The 24,875-nt window shown below is 41.0% G+C and overlaps 2 protein-coding genes and 1 long non-coding RNA gene across 4 annotated transcripts in view; all 3 read right to left on the bottom strand.

The window, feature by feature from the left end:
• MYLK3 (myosin light chain kinase 3) overlaps window positions 1–13,992 on the bottom strand; it is a 65,683-nt gene extending 51,691 nt beyond the window's left edge. Inside the window, exon 1 of the mRNA XM_049804882.1 lies at window positions 13,908–13,992. The gene's annotated coding sequence lies outside the window, so the exon portion shown is untranslated. The remainder of the gene's footprint in view (window positions 1–13,907) is intronic.
• Window positions 8–14,037, bottom strand: C7H16orf87 (chromosome 7 C16orf87 homolog). Of its 2 annotated transcripts, XR_007506650.1 has the most exons (5): window positions 13,908–13,973; window positions 9,365–9,461; window positions 6,574–6,756; window positions 6,038–6,235; window positions 469–556 (listed from the first exon to the last, which is right to left on the bottom strand). XR_007506650.1 is itself a non-coding variant. In XM_049804885.1 (4 exons), the coding sequence occupies exons 1-4, from the start codon at window positions 13,971–13,973 to the stop codon at window positions 438–440; spliced, it is 465 nt and encodes a 154-aa protein (XP_049660842.1). In that variant the 5' UTR covers window positions 13,974–14,037; the 3' UTR covers window positions 8–437. The 2 variants fall into 2 exon arrangements, 1 of the variants encoding a protein (XP_049660842.1); XM_049804885.1 differs by lacking the exon at window positions 6,038–6,235 and having other exon boundaries at window positions 8–556; window positions 13,908–14,037.
• A 1,928-nt stretch (window positions 14,038–15,965) lies between these two features.
• LOC126041163 (uncharacterized) lies at window positions 15,966–24,524 on the bottom strand. The gene is made up of 2 exons (XR_007506774.1): window positions 17,686–24,524; window positions 15,966–17,632 (listed from the first exon to the last, which is right to left on the bottom strand). It is a non-coding gene; the product is annotated as an uncharacterized LOC126041163 (long non-coding RNA).
• Window positions 24,525–24,875: the final 351 nt, after the last annotated feature.

Below are 24,875 nucleotides of genomic sequence, written 5' to 3'. Positions count from 1 at the left end.
AATAAAATATTTGAATATCAATTTATTAAAAAGTTATGTGAACTGTACATACGTAAACTGAAATATAGCTGAAAAATCTGAAATATATAATTTTAAAAGAAAATCATTTATTTCTGAAAATATTTAAAATATTGCATTTCTGGCAGCAAATTTAAAAGAAGTGCTCTGGAATGGGTGCAGTCTCTCTGTGCATTTGTCTAGCATTTGTCTTCAAGGCGTAAAACATATCTGTTTTCTGATTTTTCATAGTACAATCTTGTGAACACTTTCTTTCTGACTTGTAGAGACATAATTCAATTTCCAAGAACAGCAGCAGAATTTTAACAGGAAATGCTATGGTCCTTGTCGGTGCAGACAACACACTTTCCGAGAGTCCACAACACCTTGGAAATATGCTAGCCATTCTGCATATAAATGCAGCAGATTGTGCTTACAAATTACAGAATAAGTCTTTGATTGATAATTTTTCTGTTTATTTCCGCCAAGGCCACTGAAAATACGAAGGCCTTTTCATCTGAAAGGTTAGCATACATGTCAACTTCCTTTTCTTGTTTCTCTGTAGAAGAAAAAAAAGTCACTATTAGAAGCTTTTTCCATTATCTGAAGTTAATGCAAGCTACATAGTAGTTAATAAATCATGTGGAATGGAGTACTGGAATTTGAAAGAAGTTAGACAATCAACTCCTATGCAGGGAGGGATTAAGAGAAAGGAGGAAGGAATGGAAGCACAAAACGTTGCTAGAAGAATCACAGAATTAGTCATCCAAAAGCATGACTGAATTTCTGTTCTTTAATGATGAAGAAAGAATGAGTCATTAACATTATATTGATTCCTGACACAAACGAGTACTCAAGTGTTCCTCCATTTTTTTTAGGGTTTTTTTTTTTTTTTTTTTTTTGCTTTTACACAAACATCTCCCATCCTAGAAAACAAAGTTATTTTACAATATCCTCATTAAACACAATATTTGTCTGCCTGTTTTACATCTAAGTAACAGAAACCTGAAAGTTTTATTACAGTGTCCAAGACCAAAGAACAGATACATGACAAAAGTCAGGTTCCAAATTTGTCACCATGAACATTTCTGGACTTTCTATACTGCAGACTTTAAATCTTATCCTAGATACAGAACAGTGCTAACACCTCAGTGAGCAAGTGAAAGCCTCTGAATTCCCTCTCTGGCTGGATGTTGGCTTGTTTCAATGCTACAGACACACAACAGCAAGCCATCAAAAAGTTTCCATAGTGCAGTGCTCAAGTACACTAAGTTATACTATAGCGTATGACAAGACTCATAGAATAGTATGATTTCATAAATACCACTTTCATAAATACCACTTATTCTAGATCATTACTATCTATATCCCAGTTTAGCTAGCGATGTGTAGCTGACACAACTCATTAAGAAAAAAAACCCCAAAAACACACCACCAACAAAAAAACAGCTTTGTCAGCAGAAGACCAGGCCTCTAGACACAAAGAAGAGAGGAATACACATAGAGCTTTAAGGTTGGTGCCCAGCTGTGGAACTCCATCTCTAAACCAAGTTCCACAGTGGCCTGGACTAATTTACAATCACAACATAACACTCACCTGACAGACCCCTCTGTCTTATTAATACAGACACACATATGCACACTTTTTTTGCCCACAGCATGCTCTGGCAGACAGCTCCACCAAGACACCTAAATCAGCAATGGGTAAGTGAAAGACAAAGCAGCATTGGAAAATAATGGAAAGCACCATATGGAAAAAAGATCCCAGCATCTCCTATCTCCACCTACTCACACAGTTATTTCTTCAATGGGTCTACATTCATAACAACATTTTTAGATTTGGCTTCACATCTGTGTTACAGCTATGGACACCATTCCAACAGACTGCCTTCTCTGAAGTCAAGTGCTTGCCTTAAACAACTAAGTGGAAGAAACTGAAAAAACCTTTACCACTGTGTTCTGATTTAATACTGATACAGAAACACGCAGAAACAAAACCATATGCTTAAAGAATTCTAGACAACTTAATCACGCACAAACTCCCCTTTCCCTACAAGTAAAACTGCTTAGTGAGGAGCCTGGACATAGAAAGATGCATCAGTTTTTAATCCGAAAACAAGAAATTTGCTTAGCTAAATAAGGCAAATCAAAGCATGTTTGATATTTGCAACGTAAGTGATTTCTGCTGGTTCCCTGGCTACACAAAACAATATTCTCTAGTGTACTGAGCTTGAAATGAAAGCTAAGAAACTGAGTTTCACTGCAAGTCCTACCCTGTATTCAAGACAAATCAGTTTCTGTATGTACACTCAGTCTGGGTTGTTCCACTTCCTCTCTCCCACCATTTACAAATTAACAATGCTGGGAGTTGTTCTGAGCACAGACACCACACACACTGGTTATTCCACATTAATCTTTTCTATTGTTCTATCTAAACACCTCTCCTTTTTTCATACTACCTGATCCAAACAAATCCAGCCACCACCTGAGTATGGCAGCACCCAGCAAAATTAAAAATACTCCCCCCCTCCCCCCCGGTTACAGTTAACAGATTGTAGACTTCTTAGCAAAAAAAAATATATATATTGTCAAGTTTCCCTTCCCCCCCATCCTCCCAAAGTACTGGCTTGTTCCGAGACTTTGGAACTTTAAAGAATTAAAATCTTGATAACAAACAGTAGCAGAGATTAACACAGGTTTACAAGCTTTGTGTGTTCTTAAGTTCACTTAGTTCTCGTCTAACTAGTGAAGAGAAGACCTTGCACCTGCATCACATTTCATCATATGCTACTCATAGGACGCCATGATTTCTACAGACACTATTAAAACTTTCCGCTTCAGTCTTATCTGAAAGTAGCTCTGACTCATTCCTCTATTATTAGCAAAAGACTGTCTTACAGAATCACAATACCATTTTTGTAAGATGTTAAAAATACTAAGTCTTTTGCTGTACAACTAAGAGGCTATTTAGGTGAAGATATTTAGTCTTTCTGGAGCATGTCTCACATCTCCAGATCTCCTGCAATCCACTAGACCCACAGCCCTTAAATTAGTGATTATGTATAAATCAAATATGAACCCTCCCTTTTTTGGATTCAAAATCCAAAGTTCTGAGATTCACTATCCAAGATAGTAAGTTACTTCAAATATGCACATTGGGCAACCAAATATATACATAATACAGGCAGAAATTACTGGAAAAGGAAAACTTGGGTCAAGAAATTTAATTCAGCTTAAGTTTTATCAGGGTAATGAAATTTATATATCTTTATAAAGATTCATCCCTTGTTAAGTATCAGGTATGCTTTAGTAAGACAACAGGCCACTCTCAGTGAGTGTCACTTGATGGTAACGTCTTTCAGAATAACCAATACCACTTCCTCCTGCATATGAGGGGTTTTTTGTTTGTTTTAATATAATCAAGGTTGTTAACTAGATAACAAGGCAGCCTGGGAACCGGTCTAGCTGTGTATCACAGTCCCACACAGTAAAATAAAAAACATACCACCACAACAAAATCAGAATGAAATTATTATGAAGTTTTTTTTATTTTCAAAATATATTGCAGCATTTCTGACTAAGAAATTAAGCGACAATTTTGACAAGCCAAGCCTGCAGAGAGAAGTTCCTACTTTCCAGAGCCATCACGTGGCTCTGAAACACGTGATAGGCAAATTATCTGGGCCCCAGCACCCTGCCATATCCCCTCAATCTACATCAGCTTTCTCTTTCCTCCCCCTCCATTCCTTTTTATTAAATCTGCAGAAAAAATAGCTTATTTTAAAAAGTCCTTTTCCTTCTCCTGTTCTTCTTAACTGCTGTCGAATCCTGCAGCTCTTCGCTCTAACATGAACCAGTCACGAAGGATACAAAAGAACTAGTCAAAGGCACAGACACAGCTGGGAAGAAGCACACTATGTATATCAAAGAGCATGACAAGCAAGAAAGCAATGCTATAGATGTCATGGGTGCCTTTAGGAAGAAAATTTTCACAGCTGGGTGGTCTTCAGATGGACAGATTATCTGCTTTTGCGCACTATTATTATTCAGGTATTTTCTGTCCTCCTGTTTTCCCACCTACAAATACATTAGGCATTGCAGAAACCTAAGAGGCACCAAATATTTGACAGCTTTGCAAGCAGTGGCCTTGTTGGGGGGCCAAGTCTTTTGGGGGAAAGAAGAGTAGCACAATCTCTAGTGGCAACTAATGTATACCCCAAATATCCTAGAAATATACAATAGGCAAGGAAATAAGACGCATGAAGTCTAACACTAAGCTAATGTCTTGGACTCGAGAGCTGACTTTCAACTCTATGCAGATTGATACAAGGACTAACAATGAGTCATATGAAAATCACCTTAATTGTAATAGAAGAATTAAAGTTGCTTAATATGCTTTTACGCAAACAACACTATCAAGCAACAGGTTTGGTAAAGGAAAAATATTTCTAAAATTCCCACTAATTACGCCACACGTAGTAGTTAGGCCAATTTTATAAGCCACTTGAAAAGGGAAAAGTCAATGTTAACTTGTTTTATAGTAATTACTTACAAAACGATGAGTTCTTTGCTGAATTTATTTTTATAGGTGACAGCCATATGTCTCAACTTTTTTTATTTATTTTTTAAATCTGCCCAGTAACCACCACAGTTGTCTACACGCATTACGGTCTGACATAACCAGAAATAAATCAGAAGTAAGAAAATATCCTAAGCCCACTTATTCCTAAACAATAAGGAGTGCTGCACCGCGAGGACCAAAGATAATTACAAATGCGTGTGAACCCAAGCTCTGTACCAGGTCTGCAGATGAAGGGGTTGAAGAAGAAATAGTAGCAGTAGTCACAATACCAAGTAAAGGGGATGGTAAGACAGGACAAGAAGATGAAGGTAATCTTCTCAGATGAGATTCAACTTTAAAAAAAAACACACAACACCAAACATGAAGAAAACAACACACCACACATGCACTCTTATGCAAAGATCTCACTGCATCCGTATTTCTAGTTTTCTACCTCAGAGCACTGGCATATTGCCACACTTCAGAGTATGCAGCAAGAAGTTAAAAACATTCAGCCTAGTTTTTGATAGGAAAACATGTTCTCTAAATATCCCTCATACTTTCAAAATCTTGCTTTTTGGAGACTATAAAACAAGCATTAAGAGAATGGATCTTTTCTTTTGATTGCTTAGATTGCTTTCCTCTATTTCAGGGACAGGAAAGAAGATTTACATTTATAGGGCAACCCAACCAGCTTGCACGAATTTTCAAACCAAAGCTGTGTGTGAGCTAGACTGGCAATAAAATGCCTAGAAATGATCCTATAGGTGCTAGACAAAGTTTAGCTTAGATCAGCAACAAATAGGGAAGCTCTGTATTCTGCGAAGCTACATACATCAATAATCCATATGTAACAGTGAAGATATTAGATATTATAACTGTATTCCTATTACAGTAAAGCAATTACCATTCTGAAAGCATACAGAAATCAAATTCCATCTCCTCTTTCCACAGCCAAAGCACTAGAACAACAACAAATCCCAATTCATACTTTTATAGGGAAGAAAATTTAAGAAGGACTAGATCTACATTAAACAGCAGAGACAACAAAATTAGTTTTGAAGAGTTAGAAGTTAAAGGAACTCACTTTGCAACACAGATTAACACCCATTTTTTGTTAACAAATAAGGTGACAGGGAGAAACATAATTGCATTTCTGAATTATGCTATAAGGTATGCTCGAAGGATTCAGTAGTTTTAAGAACAAGATCTTCTGAATACTTATATGAAATCTTGTTCTTCCCCTCCTACCTGCTTTCCAGCCTTTTTAAGTCCATGCTGTTTTGGATTCATTATTCAGGCCTTAAATTAATATCTCCAAAACCCACAGAGAGCAAATGCAGTGTCAACATGCTCTTAGAAAAAACAAATAGGAATCCTAAGTGATAGTCACATACTTGAAGGGCTCCAAAATTACTCTAGTGCATGTAACAGTCTCTTTATTGTATAAAGATTAAAAACAGCAGGTCACCAAGGTACCTTAATAAGCAAGGAGGCATTCTTTCCTCTAGAGTATTATTCCGTAGAAACATGGGACAAAAATTCAGGTCATAGTAGTGACTCAAGGTGCCCTTTTTACTTTGGCTCTCCAAAAGGTTTCAAGGAACTTTTTAAGCAATCCAGTCATCCTAATCACTCTCTGACACTGTTTGTCCTTGTGATATAGACCAGCAGTACCTCAAAAAAACCCAACAAAACCAAACCAAACAAAAACAAACCAAAAAACCTACTAAGCACTAGAGTCCAATAGCTTTCAACCCACATGTTTAAACTTGATATGGTGGCTAAAAAATACAGGCTTAGTTCTTTGGAGTTAGTTCTAATCAGACATTGAAAAAACATAAAACCAGAGGTCTCTACAGGTGTGAAACAGTCCCTTCCCCATATTAAGATAACAGGTATTGGCTGAACTAGTCCAGTTACTTAAATGGTTTGAGTGGTATAAAGGTTTATTGATAAAAAAAGTCTTCATACAAAAAGTAAACCCAATGAACGTATTCCTCCAGTTCTCATACCTCTTTCTTCCTCATGCTTTTTGGCTGAGGCACTCTTAGGTCTTCCTCTTCCTCGTCTGCTATGATCTGAATGGCTGTTAGACCTGGATCTTTTTCGGTTTTCTAAGTCTTTATTTACTGCAGAATTTATCTTCTCTCGCTTAACTCTCTCTGTCCGTCTCCTTTTGGCCTCACTCTTGTTTTCTGTGCAAATGAATAGAAATGGTATGATCTAAAGTTGTTTTCATCTTTATTCTTAATTTACTCGTAGTGCTTACCCCACCCAATCACCTTTTTTCTTTAAATCTCTTAGCAAAAGTGGTTAGATGTCTGTACCTTTACAGAACAATTGCATCTGCATGATATCCATGCAGAAATTAAGGTATCAGATCCAGGAAGACACTTCACTTCTTGATTACAAGGATCAAGCCTTTAATTACTTCAAATGCATTCTGCAACATAAGACATCTGCTAGTATGCAAAAAGTTCACCGTTTCCCACAATAAGATGGAAAAAAAATGTACAAATCACAGCCATCAAGACTGCCCATTGCATTTGTTTCCACTAGCCAGAAAAAGGATTTTGTCATACAGGCAAACAGCAAAGTACTTCATCATCTTTTGACATCAACAACAAAATCATTCCCACTGCTCTCACAAATTGAAATGCTGAATCAGTAAACACCACATTACGTAGCACGTGTCTCACTAAATCTAGCCTATGACAAGGCCTTATAACACTTAACGCTGAACGGGTGTACTGTTTTCCTACATAGCAGAGTCAAAAAAAAAAAAAGTATTTAGATGAGTTTCACCTGTAAGTTAAGTATGAATTAATGAGCTTCAGTACTGGAAATAGTACAGTCACCACAGTCCTCTATTCAACACAGACTAGTTGCACATTTGCAAGGCTGGAGCACGATTCTGTAGTAGCTATATTGTGGAAAATACTGGAACATTGTTTTCTTAAAGAAGTTGCAGTTACCTTATGAGCACAAGATAGACATACGTGGTCTCCCACTATATCTTCCTGGGGAACTGGTTTCCTTTTGCTGCAGTTGTGCCACCAATCTTGTAGTATAGACACAGGGTACAAACTGGACAGCAGGGTAACTTGTCGCTAATATCAATACAAAAGCTATATTTCACAGTATCACAAACAGGTTCAAGTATCAAGGGACCTCTGGAGACCAACCTGTCCCACCCCCTTGCTGAAGCAGGGCCACCTACAGCCTGTTGCCCAGGTCCATGTCCAGATGGCTTTTCAGTATCTCCAAGGTTGGAGACTCCACAACCTCTCTGGGCAACCTGTGCCAGTGTTCGGTCATTCTCACAGTAAAAAAGTGTTTCCTGATGTTTAGAGGGGACAGCCCATGTTTCAGTTTATGCCCACTGCCTCTTGTCCTGTCACTGGGCACCACTGAAAAGAGCCTAGCTCCATCTTCCTTACACCCTTCCTTCAGGTATTTATATACATTGATAAGATTCCTCTGAGCCTTCTCTTCTCGAGGCAGAAGTGTCCCAGCTCTCCGTGACTTCCCTCAGAAGAAAGACGCTCTAGTCCCTTCATCATCTTCATGGCCCTTCATTGGACTCCTCCAGTATGTCTGTGTGTCTCCTGTACCGGGGAGTCCAGAACCAGACACAGCACTCCAGGTGCAGCCCCTCCGTTGCTGAATAGAGGGGAAAGGATCTCCTCCCTCTACCTGCTGGCAATACTTTGCCTAACGCAGCCCAGAATTCCGTTAGTTGCCTTTGCCACAAAGGCACACGTTCAACCTGCTGGTCACCAGGACCCCAGGTTCTTTCCTGTAAAGGCGCTTTTCCAGCAGGGTGGCCCCCAGCATATATTCGTGCATGAGGTTCTTCCTCCCCTGGTGCATTTCCTATGTACAAAGCTGAATTATACAAGAGCTCTGCTCTACTAGATCGTGGCCTTCAGCTTCATTTGGTAACTACTTTATCAACAATCAGGAAGGGGGGGGAGCGGAATTACCAACACTTCCAAACTACCACAGACATTGCTTAACCTCCTCCACCTTGAAAGTTCAGTTATTTGGCATAACGTCATATAATTCCTACAAGCTGGTAAACTGCAAGTATCCTTCAAAATAGTGATACAAAATACACCTAGCTTCCATTTTGTAAGCCGAGTAGACAATTTAAAAAAAAAAAAAAAAAAGTATCTGATCTTTTTAAACATCTTCCCTGACAGGTACTTGTTCTGACTAATTCCTACTAGGACTGGAGGAAGTCATAAAAATGAACACAAGGAGAATGTTAATCATGCCAGAATGCACATTCAACCAACTTCTTCCTGTGCCCATCAACAACAACAGACAAACAAGTTAGCCACAAAAATACACTATTTTTTAATTTAACCCATGCAGAGAGAAGCAAGACCCACCTGGTTTTAGGTTAAACATATGACCAGTTTTTACTTTCAGAAAACCCAGCTTCAATCAGCATGTACTATGAAATCCGATCCCTTTGACACCTCTAGACATTTATTTTCAAAATAGGATTAACAGAAAGCTTTCTGTAAGGAGTTATTTTGCATAATGACCAATGTGCACAGCTAGAATATACACAGAATAAATTACATCACAAGTACAAAGTAAGACTGAAAACATCAGCTTTTTCCCCCTCAAAATTCAAGAAAAATCAACATATTCAAAGTCTACCATGCACAAATTCAAGGGAAAGCAAACTGACAACAGTCATTTTACACAGAGAAGTAAAATACTCTATCCTTTGCCTCCAAGAAATATGGGGAATGAACTGTTGTCCCCTTCTTCCCATCTCTGTATTACCTGTGATGGGTGGTGATCTCTCAGCACGTTTAGCATGCAACAGTTTTCGACTAATAAATATGTAGCCACAGGGACATGATTTACATGCAACAGGAACCTGGGAAAACAAAAGACAAATATTTCAGATCATTTCAAATTATGACAAAATTCCTGTCTGATGAAGAAAAAAAACTAGTAACGCACATTTTGTCCTCAGAGATACCTCTTCAAATTCAGTCTGTACTGCCAACTATGGCCTGTACTATTCTACGATTTTACTTAAACGTAGTAAAACCAGGTTCTGCTGTGAATCACCCACCCAGCCTTTTCTTTATGCAGTTGTTGGAAATCAAGCTTGAAATGTACAGCTGTTGTGACCACTTTGTACTACCAATCCTTTTCCCCAGACTGTCAGGAAGTGGGTGGGGGAAAGCTGAGAGCTCTAAAGCAAGGGTGAATTAGAACAGAAATACAATTTCTCTTCAGAGCTCTCAAACATCCCCAGTCAAATCAATCAGACATTCCCAGTTTTGCTTCCTTCATTTCCTTTAAAAAAAAAAAAAAAAAAAAAGACAAACCCAAACTATGAGTTTCATACGTATCAGTACATTCTGAATATATCCACTTCTCAGAAGCAGTTGAAAGCAACTCCTTCAGAGAGCAGGAGCAGCTTTAAACAGGAGGCACAATAGAGCCCAAAGCAAAACAGATGCATTTGTACCACAGTCTACAACAGCTCTGTAGACAAGGCTGGGTGGTTATAGAAGCACCTAGTTAATTCAAAACACAAATAACCTACCACAGCTAGTCAAAAGCTAACTGTAGGATGAAGAGTTTAAGAGATGATAGTGCCTCTCGTGATCAACCAAGCAGTCAGGAGCAGTACGTTCCCCCAGCATAAGACAATTTAAATCAAGAGGAGACAACCTGGAAATGCCACACTTACATGAAAAATGACAAAAATCTTACCCTGAGCAATTAAAAAAAAAAAAAAAGAAGAAGTTATGCTGATAAATTACAAACCTCATTACTTTCACTTTAAAAGCTCTCAAAAGATCTTGGCTTAAAGTAGTAAGGAATACACCACATTGCTTTCATTAGGTTTAAGACTGAAAACACAAATCAAAGCAAGTTTAAACAGAGATCTGGAAGAGATTAACGTAACACACATTAAAGTCAAGTCATGTTGAAGCACAACAGTGGGGGAAAAAAAACAGGAGGTAATTTCTCAAATGTAATTCTTTAAGACAGGTCTCTACGAGTTTGCCAATATCCATGGAAACAAACAGGAGTACAGAACCATGACTGCCTGCTCAATTTTACCGGACATACAGAAGAACCAAGTTCCCATCTTCTACTGGCTGGGAAAAAACCTGCCAAAATAGTACCTGTATTTGTAAAGGGGAACTTAACTGCTACTCAGAATAAACAAATTATTTTGCTTTCTATAGCACATTTTAACTCCTGTACCTCACCCTACAAGCAGATTACAGATAGATTTTTTGATACAGGTTTTATGTAACTACAGACTTTTAAATTCCCTTTATGGAGACACTGACATAATAAAAACAATTCTAATCAAGGTTTATTGAACTTTAAAGCTTGGAATTTAGCAGACTTGTGTGCGCACTTATCTCCTTGTTCATATGTCAGTGTAAGAGTACTAAAAAACACTATCTAGCAGATAGTTTGTCTGTATGGTTAAGATGATATAGGAGTTCCATTTAAACCCATTTTTGTACACCTGGGTCGCTCCAATAATTACGTTTCCAGGCTCAGCCTAAAAAAAACTTTGGGGAAAACCACCCAAAGGAATTGGAGCAGACCCAATAATTTTCAACGAACTTAACAGTGCTTAACAGAACAATATTGTTCTTGTGTTGCAGGTTTCGCATGTAGGTGTGTGAGCCATTTGGGTGGGGTGGGGGGATTAGGTGGGAAGGGGCTTATTCACTGAAACGTATCAGTTATCCTTTAAAGACCTTCACTGATAAAATCCTGTAATGTAATTAGGGCAACATAGGCCTACAAACACTATTTTACTCTGTTTAACATTTTCCTAAGCAAGAAGAAATTGAGTTTCTCATACAAGAAAGTTTACCTGAAGCTAAATTAAGAAGTGATAATTATTTCTTCTGATTGATTGCAAGTACTTCAGGCTCCCTAGTTTAATGGGGCTGTGCTTTGGTTGTGAAAATATCATAAAAAACCTTCTTTTTTTTTTATTTTAAAAAAGTCTAAATGGCAACTACATATCATCTAAATTACAGCAGAAAAAGTTTAAAAGCCTAAGAAGTGTTACTCAATATTACACTCCAATATTTGTGGCTGTCTAAATATTTCCATGCATGCCACTTCTAGCGAAGAAATCAGAAACAAATGCAAAGCTCTTGTTTATGGAAGAATTTAAGAAACACTAGTACAGGACACAACCACTTAAAGAGTCACACATGAGCTTCCCCACACTCTGCAAAGGGTTGACTTGTACTGTGGGTTTTAGTTTCTTGTCCTCTCCCAAACATTTGGCACTGGAAAAACAAGGTCCTATGAGCAATGCTTGTGCGAGGGCAGGACACATATGCATATTAAGTCCATGTTAGCCACAGAAGAGTTGCCCACAGAAAATCTACATTGACATATACATATCGCGTGTTTTAAAGCGCAGAACAAAGTGAAAGTTTTGGCACCAGCTTAAAAAGCAAGCCTATAATGCTTGCTTACTTGCTCTTCCTATTGTTGGTGGTTTGACATTCTCTACTTTAAATTAAAAAAAAAAAAAAAAAAAAGAAAAAACCACCACCACTCTCTCATATTCAACTTCTCACTCATTTAAATTTCTTCTTTCACCAACTGAATAACCCCAACTTGGCACACAATTTTTTCTCAGAAATAGTACTTCAGTGACATGCTTAATGTGAACATTTGCAGTGGTTCATCTATTGCTTAAAACATGAAAGGATGCCCCCTACACACACACAGCTCAACATTCCAAACCGTTTCAGGATGAGCAGAAACACTATAAAAAACCACGCAAGTCAGAACAAATAAGATTACTTTTTTTAATCTTTACAAGTAAAGAAAAAATGGCATGAGATTGTTTTTTTAGGTATAGCTAAACTAGTGTGTACCAGTCAAGTTTCAGGATCCAGTAACAGAAACATGTTTCCCATGATTACATGTAAAAGCCTCTCTCCCCCTATCCTGAGCCCCACAGCAGCCTTCTGCAGTGCTGTGCTATTGTTCCAGCAGAGGAGCACCGCTGCAACAATCTAGACTGTTTTTAATAGTAACATCATTACCAGGAAAAAGCGTAAATGAAGACAAGCTCGTAATACAGTAACAGTGAAAACCAGCTGCTGTTACTGTTTAAGCGTAAGTAACTCTATATTGTACGCATAACAAAACTGCAGCGAGACATAAACAACAGTTCACGTACACATTTGGACTACGTGACAGGAATTGCGGTGAAGGTCTCAGTTTTGCCGTTTCTAAACTACTCCATGAGAAAACAACACAACTGAACGCTCTCCCGACTAACCCTAGGCACATTAGTCATCCAAAGGGCAAACTGCATTGTATAAATTACCAAGTTCATTACATTTTCAAGAAATTACATAGCTACTAAGCAATACTAGCACATAAACAATCGATTCCGCATGTCGCACAGAAGTCCTTCAGCATAAGATAACTATTACGCTGCCCTGCAAGAGGAACACGGTATTTATTTAACCCACATTCCCAGCAGAAACTGCAAAGGCAACGATTATTTACTTCACATCGGCGCTGCTTCGCAGCAGCGCGGAGCCAGCTTGATTTTTTTCCTGCCTCAAAACCAAGCAGCTCAGTCGACAGCGTCTTGCATCGATATCGCAAGCGCATAACCTGCAGCGGTGGGTATCGAGAAGCAGCCACAACCGACACGCAGAGGAGAAAAAACAGGAAGCGAGGCTGCGGGCGCTAACGCGGGGAGCCGCTGGCCGGCCGGGGCACGGCACACAGCCCGGCGCCCCGGGAGGCGGAGGGCGGCTGCCGGCGGCCCCTGAACCCCGACCGGCGCGGCGAAAGGTCAGTGCGGCACAGCGCACACCCACCGTGCCCAGGGACGAGCCAAAGCGGGGTCGGCAGTGGCGCTCGTCCCCGAGGTGCTGCCGGAGAGGGACGGTGGCCCGGGGCGGTGAACGCCAGAGCTGCGCTGAGGGAGCGGCTCCCGCAGCCCCGCCGCCGACCGCAGCCGAGCGGCCGGACGCCACCGACAGCCACGGGCCGCCGGCGGGGGCTGACGCCCACCTCCCCCCGTTCCACCCGCGGTCCCCCGTCCCTCCCTTCGGCCAGAGCCCCAGCGACAGGAGCAACCTGTCCTCGCCGAGGTGGCCGGCGAGCCCTCCCGCCCCGGGGCGCCCGCCGGCCTGAGGACCGGCCAACCAGCCCCGGCTCGCGGGCCGCCGGCTGGCGGGGCGGGCGGCTCCTCCCGCTCGCGGGGGCGCCGTTCTAACCCCGCGGCCACCGATCCCCCTTCCCCGGCGGGGGCGGCCCTCGAGGGGAGCGGGCCCGGCCGACGCCTCACCTGCTGGTCGCACTCCGGGCAGGACTTGGTGGCCATCTTCACTTTCTTGGCCCTGCTCGAGGACATGCTCGCTGCTGCCGCCGCCGGAGCGCCGGCCGCCCCGCCCCAACCCCGCCCCGCCCCACGGCGGCCGGGGAGGGCGGGAGGAGAGAGGGCAGGGGCGCGGCGCCGGCCGGGGGCGCGCGGCCGGCAGGAGCCTGCGCAGCCTCCGCGGGCCCCGCCCGCCCCCGGCGCGGCCCTCCGACAAAGGAGCCGCTCGCCCGCGCCGCCGCCGCCGCCGGAGAAGCCCTGCCCACCCCGGCGACGGTGGAGCTGGGGCGGGGCGCCTGCGCGAGGAGCCGGCTCCGCCGCCGGATTGGCTGGGCACCTCGCACGGCCGGGGCTGCGCGCGGTGGGCGGGCTCGGAGCCGTTGTAACGGGCGGGCCGGTAACGGCTCCTCGCGCCCCCAGCGCGGGGGCCGAGGGGGAATCGGGGAGAGAGCCGGCGGCGGCGGGGGGGGACCCCCGGAGCTGTGGTGCCCGCCCCGAGCCCAAGCTCTCGCTGCCGCCTCGCCTCCGGCGCGATCGCCCCTCTCGGGTGTCTTCGGCGTGGCTGGCAGCTGGGCAGCCGCCCCACAAAAGCGAGCCGCTGCTTCGTTTTCGCGTGCCCGGGGTCTTCTGTTTAATTCGAGGCAGTAAGCGAGAGGGCAGCTCCTTTTTGCCTTCCCGCTAGCTGTGCCCCCATAAGCAGCACCAGCAGGATGAAGTTACCCTGAACCATGTAAGCGGTCAGGAAGTTTTAAATACTACTTTTCTTGTCTTCGTCGCAATTCAGAATAAGACAAGACTAAAGCTGAGGAGAAGGGTTAGCACCTGCTGCTCCTTTACCTTCGGGAGCCTGTCGGTTCAACACTTAAGGTATTCAGTCGTGCCTCTGAAACTTGGTATGCTTGCAAATTCGATGTTTTTCCACTGGTATGTTAATTTTCCTGTCACGCCCACCTAGAAATATTAGTAGCATAACGTAAACTAACTGCACTTGTATGTTTCTCGCAATATACTTTTAAAGAAATGTAGCAGCTAGAAGTACTCATTCCAACTCCAAAATACCTTCAAGATAGACCTCTTAGACTGAAGCTTCGCATCAGCATGTAAAAGCTTTGTATTCCTACAAAATGTTTATATCTGAATCATTTACCTCTGGAGTTTAAAAAAAAAAAAAAAAAGGAAAGTGATAATGACAATACTGCTATTAACAGGAGTTTGGAATTGGGGGGGGGGGGGGGGGGGGGTTGTACTACAAAATGTCTACAGGAGAAAAGGGCCACAAAGTCTCAACCAGAAAATTCTTTTTGAAGATTACTGTTTAAAATAGCCTGAGGTACAGCTGCCAACAAATATTAAAGAACTGTACTGGAACTGTAATGCTTTCACATGGGTAGCAATCAGTGCATCTGTGAGGCTGGCTCTAGGCCCAATATAACAGAATTTTTATTTTATGTTTGTAGTTTAGTCTTGAACTCAGTTTGCTGCACCTACATATTGAGAACAAACATTGGAGGAGAGGCAGTTTTGATAAGACTTTTGTCTATACTTCTCCTTCAGGGAAATCAACCTAAAAGCAGTTTGGAGGAAACTTTTTTAAAGTTACTTTTACAGCTATTTAAACGTTAATACCATCTGCTAGCTCATTACTGAGTTACTTTGATGAACGTTGGTCAGGTTTTGGTGGACAGGACTGTAGAGAGTGTACTTATTCGTCTGTCAGAACAGCCCAAATAATTTTTCCCCGCCAGGCAAATTAAAAAGACACTTCTTCCTTCAGGCAGAAAAAGACTAGCACTTGCCATAGTTTCTCACAGAGTAAAATCCTCCTTACAGCTGAAGTGCCAGTGGTCTTCCTGTGGCTTGTTGACCTTCCCTACAGATCAGATAGCTCAAGGTATCCCAGTTGCCAAGTAAGTTTGTCTAGAGTCTCGCTAGTGCTTGATTTATTCAGCTTAATTGTTGAGGCTAATTTATTACAGGTTCTGTGGAACTTAAAAATGGAGTTCCAGATTCAGAAAAGACCACACATGCTCTAGGTAAGCAACATTTTTATTCCAGATTTTTAAGTGACATAATTGCGGCGCATACCTTAAATGTAGACTGCAAAAACTGAAACATCTTCTGAAAGACCACATAGAATAACAAATACATACATCTATTGTGAGGAAAACCTGAACATTTAGGAGATAACACAGGGAAATCATGTGATATAATAAACTTTACAACAGTAAAGAGGTACATCTCACCTTAATAATTTGAAATGTAGTTCTTCTTAGTAATCTTGACGGGTTAATCTTCTCATATGACAAAGTCCACAGGTGAAAATCTTAGGATAAAATTTTCCTTTTCTAAATTTTAAAAACAAATCTCTTCCACTTCATACTAACCATGATCTCCTCAGAGTATATTTCTCACATTTACCATTCAAAGTGGGAGGTTGCAGTTCTGCTCCAAGTATAATCACTTCAAGTCGTTTACTATCTTCTCTTGTTAAAAACTTATTTCTATGATTATCAGGGGCAGATCTCCAGTGAGACCTCCTTGATAAAACAGAATAACAGAACTCTTGACTGCGATATTTTTCACATGCAAACTGAGGAAATGCAAGGGTTTTAATCACTTCCAATCTGTTTAAGCTCCACTTTTCCCACCTGGCCCCGGAGAACATCTTCCCACCCTTACTTTAGCAGTCACCCTAAAGAGGGAGAAGCCATCTCAAAGCATCCTAGCAGAGAGGTGTATACCTTGTAATGGACAGAGATTCCATGAAGACAGCCCCTAAATGAAGAATATTGTGATCCATATTTCTACAAAATGTTGTACTTCTTATTGTACTTAATTTCACAAGTCTTCAAGTAAGTATTTATAACTTTATGTATTCACTAATATATGCAAGTCAAAGACAGTGAAAAATCTATGCTGGAAATAGACCAGCTGTACTGTTTCTTTGTTGGTTTTTTGTACTCTTCTTAAATGAATTGATTTAATGTAAAACTTGTGATATTTAAATGACTGCAAGGATCTGTTTGGTAAATGGTTTTTCTACCTGTTTTCCACTGGAAGTCCTACGTGACACAACTGGCTGCAGTGGAAGCTTTTGCATTATAGCAACACAAAGGATTTTGATTTCAGGTGATAAAACAAATGCTGATAGAGGTAATTGCTCCAGATAGCTTTATATTTTTGCTGGGGTAAAAAGTAAAGACAATAAAATAACCTCAACATTTTGATTCTAAATTACTCACATAAAGCAAAAGAGGATGGATGCTTCCACCACTGGAACGCATAGGAGTTAGACTTTAAGTGCAATGCTTGCTTCATGCACGCTATGATAAAATGAAAGCAATGCTGGAATGGATATATGAATTGTAGGCAAACAAAAATAAACTCATAATATAAAGTGCATATGGTCAAAATATAATTAGAAGTGGTTTAAATCATGAATATTGACATGGGGGAACATCACTGAACTCTGATTATCATCTCTCTGTACAAATATACTCTGAGTGGTTTTCTAGATGCTGTTGGTATCTAGATGCTGTAAGTTACAATAAGCTTACATAAGTATTAACTTTGTCTCTTATAGATAAACGTAAGAAATACAGGTATACAGTTTTGTTTGATCTAGTTTTCCTGATTCTATGCCCAATGCCTCAACTGTAAAACCATCCTTACTGCAGTCTCATACACAAATTTCTCTTCCTGAAGACCACAGTCAATCTTCTCAGAAAGCAGTGTGCTACTACCATACCGCTACCACCACCAGGACCAAAGCAACAGGAGAAGCACTAGACCTCTGCTATCTCAGCAGGGCCTGAATTTCTGAGAGGTAAATTACATTTATGCCCTAGAAAGCATACTTCCGATTCCCAGTTTGTCATGCCAGACCTCTTCATCCTTACTACCAATATTGTATGATGAATAAAGAATCAAACATCATTTGCAATATCCTTTCTTGTGACAGTACAACCTATTGATTTTTTTCTATCCTTCCTCCTCCATGAGTCTTTCTTGAGCCCAGTTCCCACGCAGGGCATGAGAACACATTTCTGTACTTCCGAGCACCTTGGGCTCCCCCGTGTGTGTGCTGTGGTTTCTGCATGAGCACAGGGACTGAATTGGCTGATGTGCCCTTTTCCTTTTCTTCTTAGTATTTAAGTTTTATCTCACAGGATGGGTTTTGTTTCTCTTTTCTCTCTGTATATTGTTTTCAGCCTATACCAATCCATGACCAGCAGAGGTCTTTCTCCAGAGATAGACAAAGACAAGACAGGTTTATTTTTTATATAAACTGTGACTGTTGCTAAAAGCACAAATGTGTTCTATGTAGGCAGGACATCCAGATTTCATTCCTGAATCACGACCAAAACCATGCAACCAGGACCTCGAGACCAGTTTTGGAATTTTTTTTTTTGTCCTAACTAAGAAGATCCAGACATAGCAAATACCCTGCCTTTCTTTATAGAGCAAACAAACTAGTCAGTGACGCCTGTTCAACTATTCTAATACAAACAAAACTATTTTCCTTATGAATGTAAACAAGATAGCAGCTGTAGCTAGGCACCTGATTATTAAGATCTACCAGACATATATTTTTCTTGTTATTCTAATTTATTAACACATTAGTTTTGAGTTCTGAAAGTCCAAGACTATTTCTTTTGATCATTTCAGAGGTTTAATCCAGCACTGAGAAAAAAAACTACAAATACCTTTTTAAGGGTACAGGTACCTTCTCTCTTAAGAGAGTCAATAATCAGTGGCACTTTGCAAGACCAACTCTCATTCAGAACATGTTTTACATTAATTTAAAACAGAAAATAAAAAAGTTATGCCATTTCTCTATTTTATGAATAGCTACCCATGACTTTGTAAGTGTCTCTTCCTGATGGCTTCTTTTCTTTGCTTCTGTCACAACAGAGTCCAGCTGACCTGAATGGTCTGAGATCTTAGGGCTCTTTCCCCCCTTCACTGGAATGCAGTGTATATGACTGCCACACCAACTTCTTGCACACGACAGTATTTTGGCATGCAACTATAATTTTACAAGAAAAACACAACCACAAACTGGGTAGAATTCACATATGTAATCCACATTAGAGTTGGAGAGAGAAGCACTTCATAAGTTACATTTCTGCTCACCACGGCTTACAATTTGGAAGCATTCTGCTCTCCTGCAGTAGAGTTCCCTGTGAGCTCTGCTGTGACAGCCGACAGCCTTAGGCTTGCTTAAGAGCTGACAACATGCAGCGAATTGAAAAAATAAATTCCAAAAATGCTGTGCAACCTTGTGTCAGGAAGGTTATAAAATGCATCCTGATTAAGTAACAACTTCCTAATTACTCAGCTATATTCAGTGGGGTTTTTATTCTTTACACAGATAAAGTACTATCTGGAGAATTATTAGGTTATATCTAAAATACATGGGTATTCATACCATGAAGAGAGTGTATCAGAGGAAAATTACAAATAATAAGAACAGCTAGTTGATAATTTTTGCAATGTTACCATGAATAAATTAAAGTTGTAATGTTAGAGTATACAACTGGTAAGAGGAAAGTACTCTATAAAAATTGATTCATTATACAGACAAGCTTTAATCCTATATTCTATGATTCTGGTTTTGGCAACTTCAGTAACCACAACAGTTGGCAATACTTAATACTGTTACTATGCTTCTCATCAGTAGATTTTAGGGCAGCTGTAATCTGAGTACCTTCTGAGTCCTTTCATAGGAAGTTGAAGTTGTGCCTAACAAGTCCTTTGAGATCCCACTACTCTGAACTTGGGCAAGAACAACTTTTAAGTGGTACAAATGTTGGCTTTGATCTCCAAGTACAGCTAAATATTGAGCATTTCCCAATTACAAAGCATTTAGTTCTTCAAAATGTTGTTATGCGTTGATGTCTTTTGGTTTTAGGAAGCCCACATTCAGGTTGACTTCCAATCTCCAGTTTAGGTTTTGCACGTTAGAGCTTGCCTGAAAAAAAGACCGTGCCACCAGTGTAAGTAAACATGCCAGCTTCTACCAAGACAATGTAACTGCTAGTTATTCCAGACAACTATGACATAGTTATGAGGCAGCTCAAAATGTTACTGCATCACCAAGCTTCCCAGGTAATCAAGGCCCACTCTTGCTTTACAGTCACTGCAGCACTTCCCACCTCTGCAACTGAACGTCAGCATCACTTGTCCACCACAATTCGTGGCGACAGTCTAATCAAAGTGAAGCCCACTTCAGTAAAAAAACATTTTACATTTTTTTACGAAGTCGTATCTTTTCTGTATCTTTACTGTGCTTCTTTTTGTAATCAGAAAGAAACATTTTAATTTCTAGCTCCTGTATTTTAGTAAGTTGCTATATTAGCAATGGAAAAAAAAAATCCTTGAACTTTTCCATTCGGCTGCTTGATTTTACTTGATTCTTAAAGCAAATGTGTCCAATACAGTGACCTTGTCCATATATTTTACAACAATGAGTTATATGATGCTGAAACCCTCCAGGGGTAAAAACTTGGTGGGAAGATCCATCTCTAATCAAGCTGAAGCACAACCTACAAAATGAGTCTCATGGCCCAGGTCCACAGCATTTTTTAAAAAAGATTTATTTGCTTTGTGAAGCAAGTCAGCTTCAGATGAGATTTTTAAAAGACACTTTTATTAAAGTATTAATAATTTGAATTATTTAATGCCAGTAGCAGCTACCGTTCCATAAAAAAGGCTTCCAACATTTTATTCTCAAGTATCAGGCCTTTTTCATGGGAAACTTTATTAAAATCCACATGTTCAGAACAGTTCAGTCTCAACAAAATCATCATTTTTCACTAAAAACCCTCTGAGCAGTTTTATTTTGAATGTAGTGTGTATAACAAATGCATCGCAAAATAAAATTATGTTATTTTCATAGAGCACCTTTCCAATTAATTCTTATGAAGATAATTCAATAGACTACTTTACATGTTTCATTTGGGGTTTGTTTTTTGGGTAGGGAATTGTGCTTTTTTTTTTTTTTTGCTTATCATGAGAGAATGAGAGCTGGTAAACATTAAGATGTGAAGTCACTGAACTGACACTTTTTCCACTGACTGCACTAGCTTTGGACCAGGTCTTAAAGGTTTTATGTTCAGTTTGAAGAACAGTAGGAACAGTAATTTCTCTGAAGATCCTCCTTATATTCTGAACTGTTACCATCAGCAGTATTCCACAGGAAACAACCATCCTCCATACTTGTACAACACAGAATACAGAAAGGGTTTGCTCTTTTTGCATAAAAAAACATAGTTTTTGTAATGCGGTTTCCATTTACTTAGGGTCCTCAAAGATTCCTAAATATCATTAACAACACTTTGCCATTTTAAGCCATTAAGAGTAGTTTTCTGTCCAGCACCTTTATGTAAATGAAACAGCAGAAGAAAAATGAATGCCTAGTTACCATGTGCCATTATTGTAATCACAGGGTTTAAACCATGCAACTATTCATGACAAAGAAGCTTGCTGAAGGTCTGTCAGAATGGAAACATGTGACGACAGCAGCTGTTAAGTCTGTTGATCAAGGTTTTTTCTCCAACTCTGTCTACCTTTCTATGTATTTATGCATTTGCTGTTGCTCTGTATCTCCAACTCCCCACCATCAACATGAAATTCATTATTTTACCTTCTTATGACTGCAAGAAAACCATCCTATGTCTTTATGACTAAAGATGGAATACAACATGGGGACCAAGGAACTGCCCTTGGCAAGCAGTACTTCAAACCTTCTTTGTCTGGCTTGCTTGAAACGTGCGTTCATATGATTGTATAGGATACATAAACTGCCTGTTGATTAGGCCAATTGATCACCACAGGCCAACTTGCAAAAGCTAACATTGTCTCTGAAGCATATAGCATAAGCCTGTAATTATGCATGCTATCTGCAGTTCAACTCAGGGGGCAGCGGGTAGAGAGAAAGGAAGATTTCCATAAGTAAATCAAAAGATACTTCATCCTCAATAGGTCATTGCACAAGGTTTTTACAAACATGCATTAACTAATTTCGCAGCTTATGAGGTAAGTTTTCTTCTCATATGATATGGAGACATGCCAAGACACAAGTCGAAGTGACATGCACAAAAACACAGTCACACTGACATTGGAGTGGAATGCTGACTCTCCTGAAGTCATCAGGAGCTTTGCTGCTAACTTCAAAAAGCAAGAAGATAGGCACAACTTTGCCTCAACGTTACAAGTTCATCATACACTATTTGCTTTCCTGAAAGTATCTGTATTAAAATAACATTTGGAGGTATGTTTATCATAATTAAAGCAACAGATACCTTTTCTATAACACAAACACCACTTCATATTACATTAAACATGGAAAGGCTTATTTTCATCCTATTTACTTCCTGTGTGCATTTCTAAACTTAGGAAATTAATCAGACTATTTCAAGTTTGCATATATTCATTCAAATGTTTTACTAAAAATGTGTGCTTTGGCACGATGGCTTACATAGTGTTTGAATATTGTTTGCCTTATTCCAATGCTGCAGTGCTATGTTATGTGCCAACAAGCAGCACTACAGAATTTGCAAACAAGGTCTGAGGTCTTGCTTGGATTGTCAGCTAGTGGCAGAAATTGAGATTTCAGGCAGCCTGTACCTTTCCTTCCTGGTGGATCAATCAGAAATACTGTGTCAGTGCTGGCTGGAAACTTTCTGCTACACCAGCTGTTTTTTGGGGGCGGACTGGGGGTGGAATAGTAGTGTGTGGACCAAGAGCAAAGGTTAATTTGTGTTCTCCCCCTAGCAAAATTAGTGGTTCCAAATCCATTGGACTTTGATTTTTAATAAGCTGGGTAGCATTTCAACCTTGATTTCTAATGAACCCTGAAAAACTCACACTCAAATCAAGATGCCTGGGAAGTCTACTTGTAAACACTGAAGGTAAATCTTAGACTAAGGCAAGTTGAACATTTCAGGTGATCTGATTAAAGCCTAATGCAAAATCAGTTCTGGTTTTGGCATTTTGTGGTAAATTTGACCTTGACAAGTCTCACCACAGCTTGAAATTTTTTCTTCTGAACTACATTTTATCAAACCTGGGAAAAAAGCACCATGACACTGCTTGTTAATTATCAGTCAAAAAGCCAAATTCAGGTAACACTCAGCTTTCCAGACACACAACTAATGAAACCTTTAAAGGAAAAGCGTCAAAATATACCGGCTGCAAAACTTGACATTTCAAAAGTTAAGAAGGTTTAAAATATGGGGGAAAAAAATCAGTCTGAAGGAGATGCTGACTGCAATGTCCTGAAACAGTTAGTGAAGCTGCAAATAAACAAAAATGTCCTCTTGGAACTTGAATTTCTAACATACAGTGGTCCACTGGGTCATTTTGTCAGCAGAATTTTGGAGGGGGGATAAGCAGGGCCAGACACAGTCTACTCAGCCTTCCCAAGCTGAGCAGTAAACAAGAAAAAACTTCCAGTACAATGTCTGGAAATACACAAAATTTAATTCCTGAGTAAAACAAATGAGTTTTCTACACCACCTGAAGACAGTCCTTTCAGCACAAAACCCATCCCACGTCTGTTATTTTGTTAACTATGAATTGACTAAAATTCCCAAGTAGCAATTATTTCTAAAATAGCACAGAGCAAGAGCTAAAATATTGCACTTGAAATAGAATAAGGACTGGAACAAATTACTTACGAAACTAAACACTGTGGCAAGCAGAAGCTTGTTAAAAAGAAGAAATAGTAAAGACAGGGAGAAGACTCACGATGTAATTGTATGGGACAAAATGAAATTAAATGTAGCAAAAGCAGCTTGCTTTCTCTTAATCAACTAAGGAAAGATACCAAAACACACAGAACAGAACCCAAGTCTCAAACCATCTAATTTAGGCACCTAAAATAGGAAGCTGGTTTTCTATATTCTAAGTCAGTGGAGAAAGTAAAAAGAAGGTTCTACAAAAACAGTTCATAAATAAGCCTGATTTACAGCCCAGGCTCTTACTCAGGGAGGTAACATTAGGTCATAGGAATATTCCTGAGTGAATGATCCCTTATTCCACTCTCTGAGCACAAACAAGGAAAGTCTTCTGGGCACCCAGGACGGATAAAACAGGCCTTCTCCTCCCCAGTGGCAGCAAGAACGCGAGAGTATCTACCTCTCTGCCGCCGAACGCTGCTGCTGTTGTATTTCATGGCAGATCTCCAGTCATTTGCTACGAAAGCTGAGCTGAACCCGAGAGATAAAAACATTTTCATCATCTGGAAACAATGAGGAAACTGAAAGAGGACCGACTTGTTTCTGTGGGAGGGAAGGATCGGGAGAAAATGCACCGCTGGCAGAGCGACAGCGTGAGGGAAGAGGCTGCTGGCGTTCAGCCTCCCTGCCTGATCTCTACTCCCGACTCGCTCCCTAGCAGCCCAGCAACAGGTGACCCATCTGCAGACCCACGGCCGCACACCAAACCACACGCCGCATTGCTAACGCCGCCGCGAAGCTGGGAAATGAGAGCAGGAGGCGGTTTTGCCCAGCGGCCCCAGGAGAATGAGCGGGGACAACACTGCGTTTCTCAAACCCCAGAGCAGAAAAACAAATCCAGACAAAGGGAGCGCTCTCTGCCGCGGGCAGGCGGCGGCGTGCGGCGGCACGGCGGAACCCGCCGCCGCCCGCGCAGCGGGAGCGGGAGCGGCCGCGACGCGCTCCCCGGCCGCCGCGGCTGCGAGCCCGGCCCCGGCCCCCCTCCGGGACTCCCACCAAGAGCCGGCTTCGCCATTCCCTTAGGAAACGCCCCTGGATTCGCCCCCTCCCCGGTCCGCCCGGCATCTCCGGCACCGGGAGCGCGCCCCCGCCCGCAGGCGGCGGCAGACAATGCGGGACCCCGGGCCGGGCCGGGCCGGGCCGGGGAGGCCTGTGGGTGCGGTAGTTCCCTGCCCATCACCTGATGCTGTGGGCA

This window comes from Accipiter gentilis, chromosome 7 (assembly GCF_929443795.1).
Source record: "Accipiter gentilis chromosome 7, bAccGen1.1, whole genome shotgun sequence".
NCBI lineage: Eukaryota > Metazoa > Chordata > Aves > Accipitriformes > Accipitridae > Astur > Astur gentilis.
This window is presented reverse-complemented; position numbering and strand designations above follow the sequence as displayed.

Excerpts from the sequence above, each read along its gene's own strand:
- C7H16orf87 (XM_049804885.1), bottom strand. The coding sequence starts at position 13,973 with ATGTCCTCGAGCAGGGCCAAGAAAGTGAAGATGGCCACCAAGTCCTGC. Across the intron at positions 9,462-13,907 it reads GCCCGGAGTGCGACCAGCAG|GTTCCTGTTGCATGTAAATC; the intron begins GTGAGGCGTCGG and ends TTGTTTTCCCAG. Across the intron at positions 6,757-9,364 it reads GAGATCACCACCCATCACAG|AAAACAAGAGTGAGGCCAAA; the intron begins GTAATACAGAGA and ends TCATTTGCACAG.